Raw genomic sequence first — 18,528 nt, forward strand, 5'->3', positions numbered from 1 at the left:
ATCCTCTCTCTTGTATGGGCATGTCAAAAAAAAAAAAAAATCATTGTCTTCATGTTCCCACTACCATCTATTACCGCATTTATTGTCATTGTGATGCTTCCACTATCAATCGCCTGAGTACCATCGTTATTGTTTCCACCATTGTCATCATGTCACCACTATCGTCATTGTTGTTACCATTGTTTACATGTTACCACCTCCATCAAGGACATTGGTGTTGCTTTGGCTTGACAAACCTCTTAGGGGCGATTGACTCGAAAGATTATTTTTCGTTTTTGACTTCCTTTGGATTAGAAGTTGGATGAGGTATTTATGACCCGTTCAAGTCGGTACCCACTCAAGAAATAGCCCTTCCAGAGAGCTCAAGAGAATTTCTCTCTCTCTCTCTCTCTCTCCATAAATCTTTGAGTTTATTCCATGAAAATCAACGAAAGAGGAAGGAGGAGTTCCTCATCCTTCCCCCTTCCTCTTTTTTCTTCTTTTCTTATTCTTCTCCCTCATATTTTTTTTTCTTCTTTCCTCTTTCTTCTTTCTTTTTCTGTTTGTCTGCAACTTGGGAGTTTGATCTGCTGCGATCCGGCCTTCTGCTCCGTGCATGCACCCCATCATCCCACTCTTTGGCATGTTCCGCTCCACTCTAGCCTTTCCACCTTCGCGCATGTAAGCCACATGCTGCCACTCTTGTAACATTTCTGTCACACATTGAGAAGATGATGAGTAATTCACATAAAGTTGGTGGTTTATAAAGATTAGTTATGAGTGTTAAGTCTCAACATTGCTTAGTTACTAAATGAAACTGAGTTTCTTTTAAGAGATTCTAAGGAAATTTCAAAATAACTAATTATTTTGAGGTGATAGCGTAAGTATGAATAGTGTTTTTCTTGGGCCATTATAGCTCTCCACCCAGTTTTAAGGATCACTCGGTTGCTCATTGGCTCCCCTCTCTCCCATGCGTCAGATCTCTGTTGGTGGGTTTATGGTTTTGCCTATTGAGATCTCATTTTCAAGTTGCATGTGGTTTTGTGGAAGTTTCCAGATCCTGTTGCGGCGACATCCTTCATTCCTAGGTTCCTTTCTTGTAAGTAAGGGTGAGCAGGACTCACGAGACCCGCCCCTACCCGCAGGCCCCGCCCTGCCCCACCCAGTTTAAGACTGTTTTCAGTGTTTTATATTCGGATACGAGTTGGATTTTGCCCAACCCGTGCAGGGTGGGGTGGGTTGCGGGTTGGTGTTTTAAAAAAACCTGAGACCCGCCTTGCCTCGCAAGAGGAAAAAAAAAAAAACCCTAAATTCTTGACTCTTCCCTTTTATTTGAACCTAGCGCCGCACAACTTCTTCTTCATTTTTGTCTTCTCTTCAGTTTAGCCTCCCCTTCCAGTTTTAATATCTACTTCAATTTGCTGATGCACCAGTAAAACAAGATGTTTGAGATGGATAACAAGGCGGAAGATTTGGAGGTTGTGCTAAAAGAAACCGTGGATTTGGTATAAGAACAGAGCAACCTATCTGTCCATTTTTTTCTACTGTTCTGAGAATTATTTTCTCTTTTTTGGGTGTTTTTGCTTTTGGGTTTTTTGTTTTAGTGCTTTTACTTTCTAGGTTTTTGGTTTCTGGTAAGTGATGAATATGAACTCTATTTGGTGCTTTTTGTTGCTGGGTTGTATTTTTTTGTTCTTTGTTTGCGATGAATCCGTACTTTACATTGATTTTCTTTTTTGGTGTTATTGTGTAACCCTTCCCCTTGTTTTTCAGTGTTCACCTCGCACGGAGCACACAACACTGCTCTTGATCATTTTCTTCACCTATGTTGATGGAACGACACACAACATCTTCTTCACCAAAAAAACCTGCCCCGCCCTACCCAACCGCATCCCTCGCCTTGCATCACCCACCCCCGCACGGATGTCACTAATTTTATGTGGTTTACAGGTGCCATTTTCTAAACCTGCAAGAGTGCGGGGCGGGGGCAAAAAGGGGGAAACCCCCCCCCCCCCCCCCCCCCTCCCATGCTCATCCCTGCTTGTAAGATGTCAAAATGGTAACTTGATCAAGCAGCTGAGTTTTAGTTGATACCAATGTGTTTTTTCTTGCTTTTGCTTCCAAGCATGCTTCTTGTTGCAGATGTTTTCTCTTCAAGCAGAAGCCTGTTGTGTCATACCACTGAGTGGGGCCGCCTTTCTCTTGGCCAGTGAACCAAGATTCAACCGGACTGAGTCAACTTTTTGGCTCATCAAGGCCAATAAAATATTAGAATTGCTTAAGGAGATCTTGTGAACTTTTTTTTTTTTAATGAAACTTTAGCCCAAAATCTTGATTCAATTTGAGTTGGCCTTTAGTAGGGGTGTACAACCGGTTGTGGTTGCGGTTGCAGTTATTTGCTCATAACTGCAATCAAATAACTGCAACCGCAACCGGGGTCATCGGTTATTCTTATTTCAATAACCGCAACCGGTAGACCGGTTACGGTTTTTACCAACCGTCGGTTGTCTGGTTATTTTAAACTGATTTTCATATATTGTTGAATTTTTCAATTTTTTTTTTAAAAAAAATCCAATATTTGGCATTCAGATACATCATTTTCTGTCCACCATGTTTTATTTAAATCACTAATTGGATTTATATCTCTAATTAATTAGTATACCAAACTAGCTAAAGTTAGCTGGGTCAGTGGTTAACCATAGGCCTGCTTTCCAGGTACTTACTTAATGATCAAATGGCGATTTTGGTTGATGAACTTGGTATTGTAGGAGGATTTTCTGGACTGGCACATTTGACTAGTTGAGATGAGTTGTTTGGGTGGATATTATATCATTTACCCTGTGATTTTGTTTTATGTTGTATTCTTGCTTTCATGGTCGAGTTGATCAACATTCACTCAAGTTATTCAGCTGAGCCATGTTTGCGAAATGGGCTTGATGGATTCCCTACTAATAAAGTGGAATTTCCTTCTCGAGTGTCCGAATAATTCAAAGGTATGCGGTGACTTAGGAATGAAAGCTTTTGTAGAGAGGGAATATTTGTAAACTTGAAAAAAATAAAGGAAAAAGAAAAAGCTAAGGGATGCCTCTGCTTCCTTTTAACCAAAATCACCATTTTCTTAATTAGGGTTAAAGAGAAGTTTAGTTTTTTTTTTTTTTTTGGTAATATATATAAAATTATAATTATATATAATAATAAAAACCGGTTGCGGTTACCCGGTTATTAACTAGTTTTTTAAATTGCAATAACCGATATCCCTAGTCAGGTACCTGGTTATCCGGTTGCGGTTATTTTCGGTTTTTCAATTTTTCTAGTTAACAGTTGTTTACGGTTATTAGCGATTATCAGCTATTTACGATTAATAACCGTTCCGCTTGTATTTAGGCTTGTGCCACATAGACTGAGTACAAAAAATTAGCTCCCAACACACTACTATTAATACCATCATGCATGCATGCTAACTGTTCAATAAAGCGAAGAACAAACCAGATGAAGGCTACGGTATTTGGTGACAATGGATAGACCTCCAACGAGCACCATCAGAGAAAAAATCACGGTAAGAAAATAAATGGACATTCAAGGATTGTTTTGCGCTCTGATACCATGGAAAGTTTTGTAATGAAATAAAAAAATATCAGTAAGAAAATAGCAGAAGCTTAGAGAAAAGGAATACAAAGGAATTCGAGGTAGTTTGATGTTAGATTCCTACATCTACCACTAGAAATTGTTTAGGTAATTGTGCTCTTATTCACTATATTTGTTTACAATGCAACGGTTATAATTTATAAGAAAATTGTGGTACGTGGAAAGAATAAAGAAAGATAATCAAACCCTAACAATTATGATAATTTGTTCAATAAGAAAACAAATAAATCCTAATATGAAAACTCTCATACTCTTAACACTATATTCATGATTATTATTCAACTGCGTGCATATCTTCAAATTGTTTTTCATTATAAAATTTTCGATTTGTTCAACATAGGATTTTTTTTCCTTGTGTGGACACAGCCTGCAAGAAGCCCAGCCAAGCCCAGCCCAGCCCACGAGAGCCCTGGCAAGTGTTAAACACATGGTGCCCTAAAAAAGTGGCGCGTAATGAGTAATCACTCTACTGGTGGTGGGAAAGAGCTGGTTACTGCATGGTTAGGGCTTTTGGCTTGGTAGTTGGTGGGACGGACGAAACAATCGCGATCGATAAACTACGCGCCAATTAATCGTCACTTTAATTTCCCCTTAACAAAAGGCGCGCATCGCCGATTCGAACCCCCATAATTGTCTTTGTCCTCACCGCGAAAAACCAAAACTTATTTCTCCAATCACCTCAAGAGCTTCGATACCCTGCACTCAAATCTATCTGCATCTAAACCTTTCCAATCTCTCCAAAGAGAAAGGCCACCGCAGGATTTCATTTGTTAACCTTAACTTATATATTTGTCAAGTAGTTTTTGACGGTGGTGATGTAAGATAAAAGGAAAAATAAATTTAAGTGTTTTGATTGAATTGAGTAGTTTTTTTTTTTTTTTTTTTTTTTTTTTTTTTTTTTTTTTTTTTTTGTGCTGCTAAAATACAAAAAGTAATCATAAAAAACATTAACAAATGAGCTCATATTATTTTTCTAAAAATGCTGCGTTTGTTTCGGTGTAAAATATATTTTCAGACGTAAAATATTCTCGACTAAATTATTTTTTACAAAAAATGATTTTACTAAAAATATTTTTCGGTGTTTGCCTCATAAGAAAAAATCACAATGACGAAAAATCACCAACGGCCATTTGTGCTAGATTTCGGCCAATTTGACTAGAATCTAACACAAAATAACCGGATTTAGGCAAATTTGGCCGAATTGGTCAGATTCGCCAAAATCAGAACTGCCTGGATTCCCATGAATGTGGCCGAAATCTGGTTATTTGTGCTAGATTACAGCCGGATTCAACCGTACTAGCCAAATTTGGCCGTACTAGCTAGATTCCGACCAGATTCACCAGAATCAGACTAGTGAAAGTGGCCAAAATTTGGCCATTTGTCGAACTTCGACTGTATTGGCTAAATTCAGGCAACTTATCGAATTTCGGCCAATTTTGGTCAAAATTTGGTAGTTGGAATCCGGTGATGATGGCCGGACATTGCTCGATTCTGGCGGCGGTTGCGGGAGTCGGAATCTGGTAAACGGGAGCCTTCAGCGGTAGATTCAGACTACCAACAACTCTAATGCCTGGTAGTGGAGGATTCCCACAAATGTGCCTACAAGAATGAATAGTTTAAATTCAGAAAACAATTTACGGTTCCCAAAAATTAAAAAAGCTTTTACGGTCGAACTGAAAATGATTTCTGTTGACTATTATTTTCACCCCATCATACACCGAAAAATGTTGAAATCATTTTTCAAAAAACATTTTACATCGAAACAAACAGTACATAAGATAAACAAGTATTCTAAAATCAATCGCAAATGATATTAGATAGGTGTTTTTTAATATAAACCAAATTTGGTAAGACAACTAGACAAGTGGTTTTAAGAATATTATAATTTTAATTATAAGTTTTTTATAATTAATGTGGCAATTCACGTAACAATTTATATAATACTTATAATGTTTATAAATTAACGTAACAATTCATTTGCCGCTATTTTCGATTCTACATTTTTAGTGAAAGGCAAGACTAGGAGAGTGTTGAAGACCAGAGCGCATGTGATCGTGGCCACACCAAGCGGTTAGACGTAGGCACGCACTCGACACTCGTTTCTCCATGGTTTATATAATTAATTTATAACTTATATTTTTGTTTTCGTATAAAAAAATAAGAAAAACAATTAACTTTTGCCAGTAAATTTATAAGTGCTTCCCTCCACATCTATATCCGAACCAAATTCCCTCCTTCCAGCCCCTTTGTTTCCCTCGTTTTCTGCTCTCTTTCTCTCTCCCGCTTTTCCATTTTCCTTCTCCCCAAACACCCCCAGATCCCTCCTTCACCACTTCCAATTTTCCCTCCAACTCCTCCCATCCAATTTCCCCTCTATCCCCTTCAATTCTAATTGTTTTATTTTTTTCTTTCTCTCTCTCTTTTTCAAAACCCCAAACCGCAAAGCTCACTCGAGCTCGATCTCTCGGCGCTCGATGTCGGGCCCGAGAGCTCCAACACCGTCGGCGCAGCCGCCTTTCGAGCAGATCATGCAGCAGCAGCCGCAGCAACAGCCGCTGAGGCGGCAGCTACCCTTCTCGTCTTTGAAGCCGCCGTTCGCTGCTCCAGCGGAATATCACCGCTTCTCCGATCCTCGCGTCGGTGCTGCTGATCACGGAGCCGAGGCCATAGTTGTCAAGTCTCCTGTGAGTTCTTCTTACTTTTGCTTCGGTAAAATTTATGCATTTATTTTTGAGTGATGTCTGTGATTTGAGAATTGTCTTGGGATCTGCTTAGCAAGTGAGCGGAATGAGCCGTTGATGTGTTGATTTTTTGGAATTAGTGATCGGGAGTTCTTGGGGTTCGGATTTGTGGAAATTGTAGAACAAGGATGTTGCTTTCTTTTACTGGACTGTGATTATTTGGGAATTTCAGATTTCTTTGGTAATCTTGGTCTTTTTAGAGTGCGGTAACTTGGTTGAATCTGTTTGGTTCTTTGACTGACTTCACTTCTTGCTTAATCGGTAAAATTTGAAGCCTTTTTAGGGGGGCATTTGGTTGATTGTGTGGTTGACTATGTGCATATGGTGATTGTTGCATTTCTTGTTAGTCATACTTGTGAAACCATGATTATGATATGGCAATTGGCATCCTGTTGGCCCCCTCATCTGCAAATTTGGAAAAAGGTTGTGATCAACAACGCTTTAGTCGCTAATGCTCTTTTTGTCTGGAAGATGTTTGGGTCTTGCGCAAGAGAATGGATTCCTTTGCAAGTTGTTAATACTTGTTCCAATGATAATATTTTGTCCAACTCTTAGTTACTAATTTGTTTGGGTTGCTATTAATGCATGGTCGCCGACTTTGTGTTTTACTAATAAGTTTCTCATTCTAAGTTCTATACTCTTCTTTGGTGTTTGTTGGAGAGCAAGCAGCTCAAATTTGATGTAGAACTCCAGCTACATCTAGATCTTCTTAAAAGCAATAGAGTGACCTATCTGAAAAAAGTGAATGCTCATCTGAGTTAATTAATTTTGCACATTCAATGTTCTAAATACGTGTTGATTAGTATGTTGAGATCATGAAATAAGGAGTTATAATGTTCTAATATTTTTTGGAATTGTCGGAGACTTCAATGTTGTTAGTGGTATCAATAAAAGCTGTGTCATAATCATTGATAAAATTTCAAGATGATCAAAGTACTATCCTCTTGTCACTTTTGACTAAAATTTCAAGATGCTGAGAATACAACAAGGATGCGTACTGGAATGGTGATCCATACCACATGGTATCATGAAGGGTTGAAAAACAACCCCTTTTCCACAGTGATGCTTGAAAAACAACCCCTTTTCCCAACAAATACTTATCAAAAAAAAAACTAAAGAACTTTCTCTACATGTTTACATCTGGTACATGGATATTAGAACATTTTATATATCGATGCGTATATGTTTGAAGCACTTATCACAAAGAAAATGTATCGATCTACTCCCCATTCACTGTAGAACATCGTATATATTGCTGCATTTATGTCAGGTGCTCATCTGTTCCACGTTTGCCTGAATATGTACCCATTGACAGATATTTTGAACTTAGAGAGCTTTCTGTGCCATCTCAATGTTGCCTATGCAACCTACATCCTCATATATCATGGCTGATACAATTAGCTAGGTTATCCATTCGTGGAAGTAATTGTAACTAGTGGGCACTTCAGTATAGAGATTTTGATTGCAGAGATTCTGAAATGTCTGAATGCTGAACACATTTTTAGAATACCTGCCTTTTGACAAATATCTTAGATTGACATCTTAGTATAGCATTAAACCTCTATCCTCATATAATGATTGCTATGGGTTTAAGTCTTTTTCAACATGTACGGATGATATGAATGTTTGGGGTATCTCGATCCGTGTCCATATCTATGTTGAGTTAATTTCTTCTAGTAGACAATTTAATCTATTTTAGAAGCTTTAATTACTTATCTCTGGAAATGACTGAAAGATCTTCTAAACAGGATCATTTTGCATTGATGTAATTAAAATTCAAAATACTGATGCTAGTTTTGACACACTTGTTTGTCAGATCCCTAGTCTGGTCATTTTAATGTTTAAATGTATATCCATTGGTTGCGCTGGAAATGGATATAATTGTTAGGTGCTTCCAAGACTTCTTTGATTGACATATACCAATGAAGTGTTATGAGATAGCAACCAGCAACATTGCTGCTCAGTAGTGCTGCCAAAAGTTCTGGGCCATCAAAGAATTTTATTTCTTCGAGATTGGTGTAGCTGAGATCAGTTAATCAGTCATCGGGAAGCGTACATAAGATGAAATGAGATATGCCAAATCTGATGGTTTTGATTTGAGCTTTGCTAGTCTTTTGTAGGAATGACATCTTACAGCATATTGTTTGTTACAATGGAAACTTGAACTCCTCACATAGATATGGTGTACTACTGTGGTATAAGGAAAATCTTTGTTAATGACGAATTGCTGTGCTATCGGAATCTTTTTAAGAAGCCCATGTGCTTTTATTGTTGAAGTCTTATTTTTGTACTTCATCATAAGAAACTGTCCTTTACATTCAAGGAATATACGTGAAGGCATGGCAAGGATATGAATCTTTGCTCACATTATTTTTTCCTCTTTTTCTTTTTTTTTTTCTTCTTCTTCTTCTTTCTTTTTATTTTTTTTTTTATTTTTTTTTTTTATTTTTTTATTTTTATTTATTTATTTATTTTTATTTTTGAATTGATAGAAGTACTTATCATTTGGGGTTAAAATAATTGTTTTAAAAGTTAATTGAGGATTTTTATTTCTGTGTTTCATGTTTGTTATTGCTTACAATTTGGCGGCAATGAGCTATTAATCATGGAGAAATCATCCTGCAATATATGAGAACAAAATTTAGACATCTTGTACTTTTATTGCAGAGATGGGCACATGGTGATAAAATTACAACCAAAGCTCTGTCATAAAGGAGCTTTTAATTAAGCCTCACATACTCAAGTATGTAGGCCACTCATCTCCAAACTTACTGTGATTCCTGTTTTCTTATAAAAATGGTCTCAACCAAACAAATAACAGAAAATTTCTTAAATCAAATAAATGTGATATGTTATTACACTATTTCTACTTTAGTTTTGCGAACTTTGAAGTTGTTTTAACATTGTGAGACATAGGAAAGGTGGAGGTGAAACTTTCTGTGTGAGGCACAAGTATAGTAATATTTAAATATTGTCTAAAGTAAAATATCAAAATATCCATTTTTAAAGAGTGAAAGTAAATTCATTGATTAAAGGCTGAAGTCAAGTATTAACCTTATTTTTGGTGCATTGGGTTTCGCTGACCTTTCATCAATCAGTACTGGAAATTGAATTTGTAGGGCCACAAAAAGAAATTTCAATCAATCATCGCTTCTAGCCATGTTTTAGGCATGCAATGCATAAAGTGAGTTTTTGGGTGAGAGGCTAATGTTAGATACAGCATGATGCCCATTGTTGCTCAAGGCTTGAAGTGTGTTCTGGCATTTCTTGAGTCCTGCCTCAAGGTTGAAGCCTTGAAAGCCTTTAGAGTTATGCTAATACTTGTAATGCTATGATTATCATAGTTGTGATCACAATTTTTACACATTTAAAGGTGCGACCAGTTCTGCTTTATCTCGCTTAAAAAAACTTGGTCCACAGAGTATTTAGTAAGCTTCCTATAATTATGTTGAGAATAAAATGGAAAAAACAAGAGTGGGTTTTAGTTTAATCTGGAAGCAAATATACTTCACTAATGAATTCAGAGTCTTAGGATTTTGGACAAAGATGGTAATTAATGTTAGGTCTCTTTGAGAGATTCCCAGTGAACCCCATGTAAATGATAAATGAAACCTTCTGGTAGCCTGAGAAGAGCATACATATAAGTTTGAAGTGAATGCAGTTGGAAAAAACTATATATTCCGGAATTCTTCCATGGGAAAGAATTAAGAAAAAAATTTGAGTACTTTTGTACTCTATTTGTAGTGCAACTACTTTGTGAAACATTGTATTTGAAGGACTCTAATCTTGACAGTGGTCTATTATAAATTTCTTAACCTTTGTGCCTTCTTTCAAGTTGATGTCCTTAGTTACATGGTGGGACAACTCAAATACCCATTATAAGCTATTGCTTGGGCAACTTAAACTGTTTATTGGAACTAAGTAGAAATTTATTCATGGCCGATCCTATGGGTTAATTTTTGCATGTAATTACTTTTGAAATAATAAGTGCGACTTATTGTTGAATAGGCATATGTATTTTCACAGATTTTAAGATATTTAGTTGGTTGGGTTCCCTTTTTAGATGTTTATAGGATGTATCAGAGCTTATTCTAGATAGAAGCACTATACTCGTGTCTGTCAACTAATCATACCGCATTTATTGCATTTCCTCGTTCAGTTGTTTCCATTATTTTATTAAATAAGTTTGCTAGAAAATTAAGATTTTAATATGATTTTGCCATTGAGAAATCTCGGATATATAACACTTTCTGATGCATGTTAGTTTGCTATTGAGAATGATGAGATATTTACAACTCAGTGATCTTTTGGTTGACCATCTTAGCTAGTCTTGCTGTTGCTACTTCTGTCAGTTGATAAGTTGGGAAGCTAACTTCTCTCTCTAGTTGCATTTCCAGCCTCTTGAAAATTTGGCTGGTTGTGAATTCGTTGATGTTTTTTCCAGCCAGTATATTTGTGTGTTTCATTAGCATTATGTTATCTTGAATGGCACCTTGAATTCTTGCGTTTAATTATTTGCTCATGTTGCTGATTGAATTTTTCAAAAACATAATGGTGTTTATTAGCATTTAAAGCGGAAGAGTGACACAGCAGACTATGAAGCGGAGTCTGGTGATAGAACAACAGGATTCACTGACGTAGTTAACAGTCCCCTTCAGACACCTGTGTCAGTAAAAGGAGGAAAGGCAAACAAAACGTCAAGGCTTACAAAGAGCTCTAAATCTGGGCCTCAAACTCCAGTCTCAAATGTTGGTGAGTATAAATATTGGGGCTATGTTCCCATATCTATATTCCTGCTATGTATCTCTTTCATTGTTTGTTGTAAATCAAAGGATAATTAGGTACTATTTGAATTCTCTCAATTAGCACAAGTGCTTATCTTTCCTTCTATCTCCATTGGTCCAAGCAGAAAGTGTAAGATGCATTTATGGCAAAACTTTCTCTAAATTTTGGCAGGTTCTCCTTCCGGCAATAATCTCACTCCAGCTGGTCCTTGCCGTTATGACAGCTCTCTTGGTAACAGAATTACTACTTATGCCTTTGTTAATAAATTTTATATTTTGTATTTGTTTTTTTTTTTAAAAAAAAAAATAAAATAAACACGGTTCATTTCAGTATAGCTCTGTTTGTGTAATAGACCAATTTCTTGTTTAAGAGTGACAACAATGTCCTATGATTCTCATTCAGGTCTCTTGACAAAAAAATTTATCAATCTCATCAAACATGCTGAAGATGGTATTCTTGATCTAAATAAAGCTGCCGAAACTTTGGAGGTGACCATTATTCTGTCTGGTTCAACATACCAATTGTTGTAAAGTTCAATAAGTTGAAGATTTCTGCTACAGGTGCAAAAGAGGAGGATATATGACATAACAAATGTCCTTGAAGGAATTGGTCTCATAGAAAAGAAGCTCAAAAACAGAATCCAATGGAAGTATGGAAATGCTTTCTTATTTTTTGAAAGTTTAATGTCATATTTTGTTTTCTAAATTGCGAAAATCAATTATCTGCTACACATGAGAACTCACTCAGTTTGATTGATTGTTTGATTAGGGGACTTGAAGTCTCAAAGCCAGGGGAGGTTGATGAAAACTATTCCAGTTTACAGGTATGCCAAATAGAGAAATTGTTTCTTGTCATTCATGAACCATGGTTGCTCAGGTTCTGCACAGCTCTTTGAACAGTATGTGTGCATGTGTCCTTTTCTTTTATCTTTAATTTGATTTCATTTATTAAAATTTTCTTTTGAGAGTGAATTTTCAACTCTGCTATGTTGATTGGAAAGGCAACATTTGGCCTATAGTGAAGCAAATATGTTTATATGAATATAAACTCAACAGTGCTTGTATGCCAACCATTTTGGGTTGACAGCACAGGTTTTTCCTCATGTTAGCCTCACCTTGTGCTCTAACTTTTTAATCATTAGCCATATTGTTTGCATGGCACCAGTTCAATCCACATTCTTTTAAGACTATGGCCCTTTCCCTTCTAGCACCTTTAGCATGAATCATGAAAATGAGGAGAATGTTGAAGTTGGTCATCATTGTTGAAAAGTTAGATTAGGCTTTCTGAATTGAGTTTATTATATCTGTATCATCATGTGCATAACATTCTGATGGTGATGGATCAAATACAGCATTTTATCTCCAATGTGTAGTAATTATGAGCATAAATAATGTTTGCATATTTCTGAAAGTGAAGGATTTGGCCTCATTTTTTCTTTCTTTAAATATGTAGGCAGAACTTGAAAGCCTTAACATTGAAGAGAGCGGATTAGATGAGCAAATAAGGTTTACTTAGCTATGCTTTTCCTAGTGTTGCTCTAATACATTGTGTTTTTTTTCAACCGTTGATCAGTTGATGTGCTGAGGCTTCTAATCTGTTGCAGGGAAATGCAAGAACAATTGAGGGACCTCAGTGAAGATGAGAACAATCAGAAGTAAATTTCCCTCCATTTTACTCCACCAAGATTCATTCACTTTTGTGATGTTATGATCTTTATTTTGAATCCATAATTGGTATCATTTTAACTAACCTTTGTGCCATGTTAGGTGGCTTTTTGTCACTGAGGAAGACATCAAGGCCTTACCCTGCTTCCAGGTTTGTTTTTAGTAATGTCGCCATATATAATTGGAGTTTTTTTGGCAACCTTGCATTTCCTAAAATAAATTTCTCTTACCAGTCAACTAAATACATACAGTAATTGCTTCTACCAGAATGAAACATTAATAGCCATTAAAGCTCCACATGGCACCACTCTGGAAGTCCCAGATCCTGATGAGGTAATTTAAGAGTGGACAAGATCGATGAAAGTTCATTTTGTGTTTTTACATGCATATTTCTCAATGACTTTTCTAATTTGTACCAGGCTGTTGATTATCCCCAGAGGAGGTACAGGATAGTCCTAAGGAGCACAATGGGTCCCGTAGATGTTTACCTTGTAAGGTATCATTGATTCTACCTGGTTACAAGATCATTGCATTTTCTGTAGTCATTAATGTCTTCCCCGGACTAGCAAAGATAAAGCCACAATCCTAGTGTAAGTAATTATTGAATATTTCAGATCCGGATAATCTGACTCTCTCTTTCTCTCTCTCTCTCCATCATTCTAGTCAATTTGAAGAAAAGTTTGAGGAGATTAATGGTGTTGAGGTAGCTCCAAACGTTCCATCAAGTTCAGGGTTTGATGAGAACCCAGCAACAACAATGGTCACAGAGGAGAGCAAAGGAAAGGAGACTGAAATGCAGGGACAAGATGCTCAGAGAATGTGCTCAGATCTTAATGCCTCTCAGGACTTTGTGAGTGGAATCATGAAGATTGTTCCATCGGATGTTGATGTAAGTCTGGCTATTGATTTGTATGGTATAATAACTTTTTGAAAGATACAATCTGTTACAAACAGTTTTTTTTCTTTCTTCTTCTTTTTTTTTTTTTTTTTTTTTTTTTTTTTTTTCCGGTCACTGGAGCTCCAAAAAAAAAACAATTACAAGCAGAAACTACATGTTCTGCTTTTCAGATATTTGTCTAAAATGAGATGAAATCATATGACTGAAGAAAGGGGATAGGTTTGAGAAGAGCAGAATAATTTAACCTGTGAAATGCCTTCTGTTTGGTTATTTTGGAAGCCCACTTAAATAGTTTCTTACCAGTAAGTTAATAGTTAACAAAATTATGACTTCATTAATAAATACTTGTTTCAGTTCTACCGAAGTTTGTTTTGTTCTTTTGATGGAAGGAACAATGAGTATTAATATTTTCTGTTTTACTTTTCAGAGTGATGCAGATTACTGGCTTTTATCAGATGCTGATGTTAGCATCACAGACATGTGGCGAACAGAACGTATCCTCACATCAAAGATGCTGCTCCTTTTTCTTTTCAGTTATTTTTCATTTGCCCCGTCTTAAAATCTTGACAGTGAGTACTGAATTCCTTAATTCTTTACCATAGCTGAGGTAGAATGGAATGACCTGGGTGCACTTCATGAAGATTATTTCATGGCTAATGTCAGCACACCACGGCCCCAAACTCCACCGTCCATTGCAATCGAAGAGCCTCCTGCAGCTGACCCAACTAGGAGTTGAGACCTTGGAAAGCGAATGTCGATTAATCTAATCGAGGATACAATTACTTGTTATCCATGAGAACCTATGATGTCTAACCATTTTCGATTGTGTAAATCTCTGGAGGTTGGATTGAAGGTTCCAAGGAGATGCCTGCAGGATGTTCCCATAAAAAATGTACAAGAAACTATTGGATGGAAGATGGAGGTCGCAGCTTCTTTGTACAGTTTAACATAAATTAGGTATTTCATCTTGTAGTAAATAAGGAGGAAAAAGAAGAAGAAGAAAGAAATACCAATGTTGTTGTACACCGTGTATATTAGGATTCATGGCTTTATTGTACTGACTAGCTTGATCTCTAGGTTAACTTCGCAAGTACTGAAGAGTCTGAAGAAATGTATTTCGTACAAGTCAAAAGAATAGGATGAATCTATGTTCTTTCAAGTAATGAAGAGAGATTTCCTATGCTCAGAAAAAGAAAAAGAGAAAAAAAAAAACTATGTGATAACTCATTTATCTATATGATGGGGCCGGAAAAGCCCTAATAATTTTTGGAAATGAAGTACCTAGACCTATGCTGCCCGATCTGCGCATGAAGTCTTTCATGAGTGAGTTGCTCAGCTGCAAAAGATCCAGGGGCCGATTGTGATTGCCAAAAAAATTAGAAAAGAAAAAAAGAAGATACTTGATTTTGGGGAGTTGCCATTTCATGTAAAAGTTTTGTAGATTAGGATCTTACCAAGATCTTTCCTAACAAAATCTTAGTAAGGTGGCATCAACGTATGGTAACAGTCATTTTGTTGCCCTTAATATTTTAAGCTCTACATGTAGTCGTTGTGAAGATCATTTGCCTTATAATCAGGAGTTGAAGTAAGAAAAATACCATATATAATATGTTACATGTGAAGCATGGTTGTACCAAAAAGAGGCTATTTCTCTTTTTCAACTTTCTTTCCAATCCAACTGGCAACAATGGGAGTGAGAGCCACCGTTGGAGGAAATCTTATCGGAGATGCGGCCTTGTGTGCAGCATATGCCAAAGCCAAGGTACCAACTTTCTCCCCAGTCGCATCAGTCGAAATCCCCACCTGAAAAATACATTACAATGAAAATCATATATCTTGGAAGGCAATTTGCAGTTCATAGGAAGGCTTATTATTTGCACTTACCTTTAGCAGCAAAGATTGGACATCAATACCGGCGTTAATTAGTGCATAGCAGAGTGAGAAAGAGATCAAAGAGAGAGTAATGGAGGTGGCCAAATATGCTCCTCCATACTTTGCTACCAGCTCCTTGGCTTGATTGCCCTTTGATTTTCCTTCCTCAACTCCTTCCCTCCCTTCCTCTTTCGAGCTGAATATCTGCAGACATCCATGACATTTTCAAAGGGCAGAGACCACATAGTAATCAAGAAAGCATTCACCTCCTATATAGGTAATCTTCTATTTGCATCACCTAAACCGTGTCATGGGGTTGAATTTGAAAGGAAATAACAGGTGAAAAGTTTCTCTCATATAGTTTCCTTGCCTGCAAATATCACAAGACTTTTACTACTAAACTATCTGTGATCTTTATTAGAGGGAAGCGTCTATTCAGTAGACTGATATAGGATTAATATCCAACTTATGATGTGACAGTAAAAAAAAAAAAATTCACTTTCACATCATGATCATATAACATTTCTATATCAGTCTACTAAATATCATTAATGTTCTTCCTTTCATCCCTCAAATTCCTAAGCAACCAAACCAAGAACAGATGTTTACAATTTCCAGAATTCAGTGCAATTTACTCATCAAACATCTAATTTACACATAAAAAGAACAAGGAAACTCATGTAATTAAACACACAAGGAAACATAACAGCATTAGGAGTAGTACCATGGAGAACAGCCATAAGCCCATAAGAAAAACAAGTATTAGAATGAAATTTAGCATTTTAGAGGCAGACGGACTAAAAAAAAATAAAAATGGAGAAGAGAAAGGAATGGGTACCTTCCAGAGACCAGCCTCCAGGCCATACTTCTTTGTTATTTCGTCAGCCGAAGGAGCAGGAGAAGATGGAGTTTTAGTTTCCTCTGTTTTTTCTTTGAGAGCTCTGACTCTGAAGCGCTTCAAGTTGGTTTTGGAGGGTGGAATTGAAACACAATAGCAGGTTCTGAGCTGCCCATTACCAGAGCAAGAAGTAGAAGCATAGGCGAGAGAAGGCGCTGGCAGAGCTGTCGCCATTGTTAGCCGACCAAAGGTTTTTATCCGTTAAAACATGACAACAAGTCCTGAGAAAATAAAAGAAGTAAATATAATATCTCAGAAAATCAAAAGACACAGAGGAGAGAGACGAGTATGGATGTGAACCAAGCAAATCAAGAAAGGAAGAGTGGATTACGACAAAAACAAAGGGAGAGAGTCCCGTTTTACTTTTCTACCCCCGCAATGCCCAGCTGGTTTCAATTGCTGGGCGGTGATGATGGGCTTCATTGCATTTCTAGAGCAAGATCACAATGGCACCTGGCCCAAGAGCACAATGTCGTTTTTGTAAATGCATTTTACTAAGGTATAATGCTTCTGAGCCGCACTATTTAAATTGCGACAAATATGATTAATTTTCCATTTTTGTAGGTTATCCAAAATTTCTTGAATGTCCTCAATGAAATGTCCATATGTATTCAGATTTCACCTATCATTTTTAAGCGCATGCACTATTTGAAGAGTATTACCTTCTAGGATTACCTTTAAAAAATCTAATTCATTGCAAAATTTGGTTACTCTCAGCGCCGTCGTGGCTTCTGAAAAATCAGGGGTAATTATGTAATCTTTTGGTTCAAATAGTACTTTCAGTACCTCATCTATATTATCTTTGATAATAATTCGGATACTCATCTTCATTTTTGTATCTATTCACCACAGCATCAGAACTGCAAAACTTCTAAAATGAAAAAGAAAAAGGAAAAAAAATCCAAAAATTTCCTTGGAGTTCACAACCCCATCAAAATGACCCTTTTTTTTTTTTTGGTTCTTTTTTTTTGTCTGGACCATCAAAGATTATTTAAGGGTCTAGAAAGAATACCCAGGAAAAAAAAAGGTATAGAAATTAGAAAGATTGAAAAAAACAAAAGGAGAAGTCAAGGTTATTTTGGTCATTGTGGTTTCTCCCGCCCCGTTGAAAGCTGTGGTCAAGAGAAGGGCACAAGAAGCAACACCAGCATCGCAACACGTTTACCACTGCAACAAATATCCATCAGCTTTTGGACAAGAGGGAGAGATTAAGGAATTGATTAGGTTAGTTTCTTTTTTTTTTTCTTCTTTTTTTAAATTTCTGGTGCTAAAATAAAAATAAAAATAAGAAGAAAACACTTTTCCACATATATCATCAATTTTAAACAATTATAATTAATAAGTATCATTTGAATCCAAAATTAAGTTAAGTGTCAAAAATTCAATCGTCCTTTCACTTTAACTGAATTTAATACTTCTTTCTTAACATGATTGTCTCATATTTGAGCGTTTAGTAAGTTATTGTGTCAATAATTTATTTTTTCTTCTTTTATTACTTGGAAAAAAAAAAAAAAAAAAAAAACTACAAACTTGATGTATTACTACTTGAACCATTTGACTCCTTTCATGGTGCATTACTACTAAAATGATGCATAAGTTATAATCATTTTATGTTTGTATTATTGTACATAAAGTTGTATTATTCTTCATCTTACATGATCAATCAGAAACCAATTTTCATGAAAATGAGAAGTTTGCAAATATGGGATGTTTGGGTGTGTTGGTTTTCAAAAACAAATTCTATTAGTATTCGCAATTTTTCAAAAAGAAATCAAATTTTATCCAACTTTTTTTAATTTTGTCTCATGAAGTCAAACTAGTTTATCTTTTTTTAAAATTATTTTGCATTGGAATTTGCCCAGTAAATTATATTGAATTTAAATTTCAAAAAGTTGAACACCCAAACGTGCCATCATTCCAAGTAACATTCATTAAAAAAAAATAGAATATGAAATTAGGCGGATTATTTGGATGGACATAGGTATGAATCCTGAAATTAAAACACAATATTTTAAAAGTATACAAACAAGATTTGGGAATGAGATT

General features: G+C 36.2%; 2 protein-coding genes across 2 annotated transcripts; one reads left to right on the top strand and one right to left on the bottom strand.

The window, feature by feature from the left end:
* Window positions 1–5,826: 5,826 nt before the first annotated feature.
* LOC133877815 (transcription factor E2FB) lies at window positions 5,827–14,875 on the top strand. The gene is made up of 14 exons (XM_062316235.1): window positions 5,827–6,308; window positions 10,931–11,117; window positions 11,322–11,381; window positions 11,553–11,638; window positions 11,711–11,799; window positions 11,919–11,973; window positions 12,603–12,655; window positions 12,754–12,804; window positions 12,917–12,965; window positions 13,082–13,147; window positions 13,234–13,310; window positions 13,478–13,703; window positions 14,140–14,206; window positions 14,315–14,875. The coding sequence occupies exons 1-14, from the start codon at window positions 6,099–6,101 to the stop codon at window positions 14,446–14,448; spliced, it is 1,410 nt and encodes a 469-aa protein (XP_062172219.1). The 5' UTR covers window positions 5,827–6,098; the 3' UTR covers window positions 14,449–14,875.
* Window positions 14,876–15,261: 386 nt separating this feature from the next.
* On the bottom strand, window positions 15,262–16,794 carry LOC133877816 (uncharacterized). The gene is made up of 3 exons (XM_062316236.1): window positions 16,423–16,794; window positions 15,597–15,788; window positions 15,262–15,515 (listed from the first exon to the last, which is right to left on the bottom strand). Exons 1-3 carry the CDS (start codon window positions 16,654–16,656, stop codon window positions 15,357–15,359), a joined length of 585 nt encoding a protein of 194 aa, XP_062172220.1. The 5' UTR covers window positions 16,657–16,794; the 3' UTR covers window positions 15,262–15,356.
* Between the last annotated feature and the right edge of the window lie 1,734 nt (window positions 16,795–18,528).

This window comes from Alnus glutinosa, chromosome 9, assembly GCF_958979055.1.
Source record: "Alnus glutinosa chromosome 9, dhAlnGlut1.1, whole genome shotgun sequence".
In the NCBI taxonomy this organism is placed as follows: domain Eukaryota; kingdom Viridiplantae; phylum Streptophyta; class Magnoliopsida; order Fagales; family Betulaceae; genus Alnus; species Alnus glutinosa.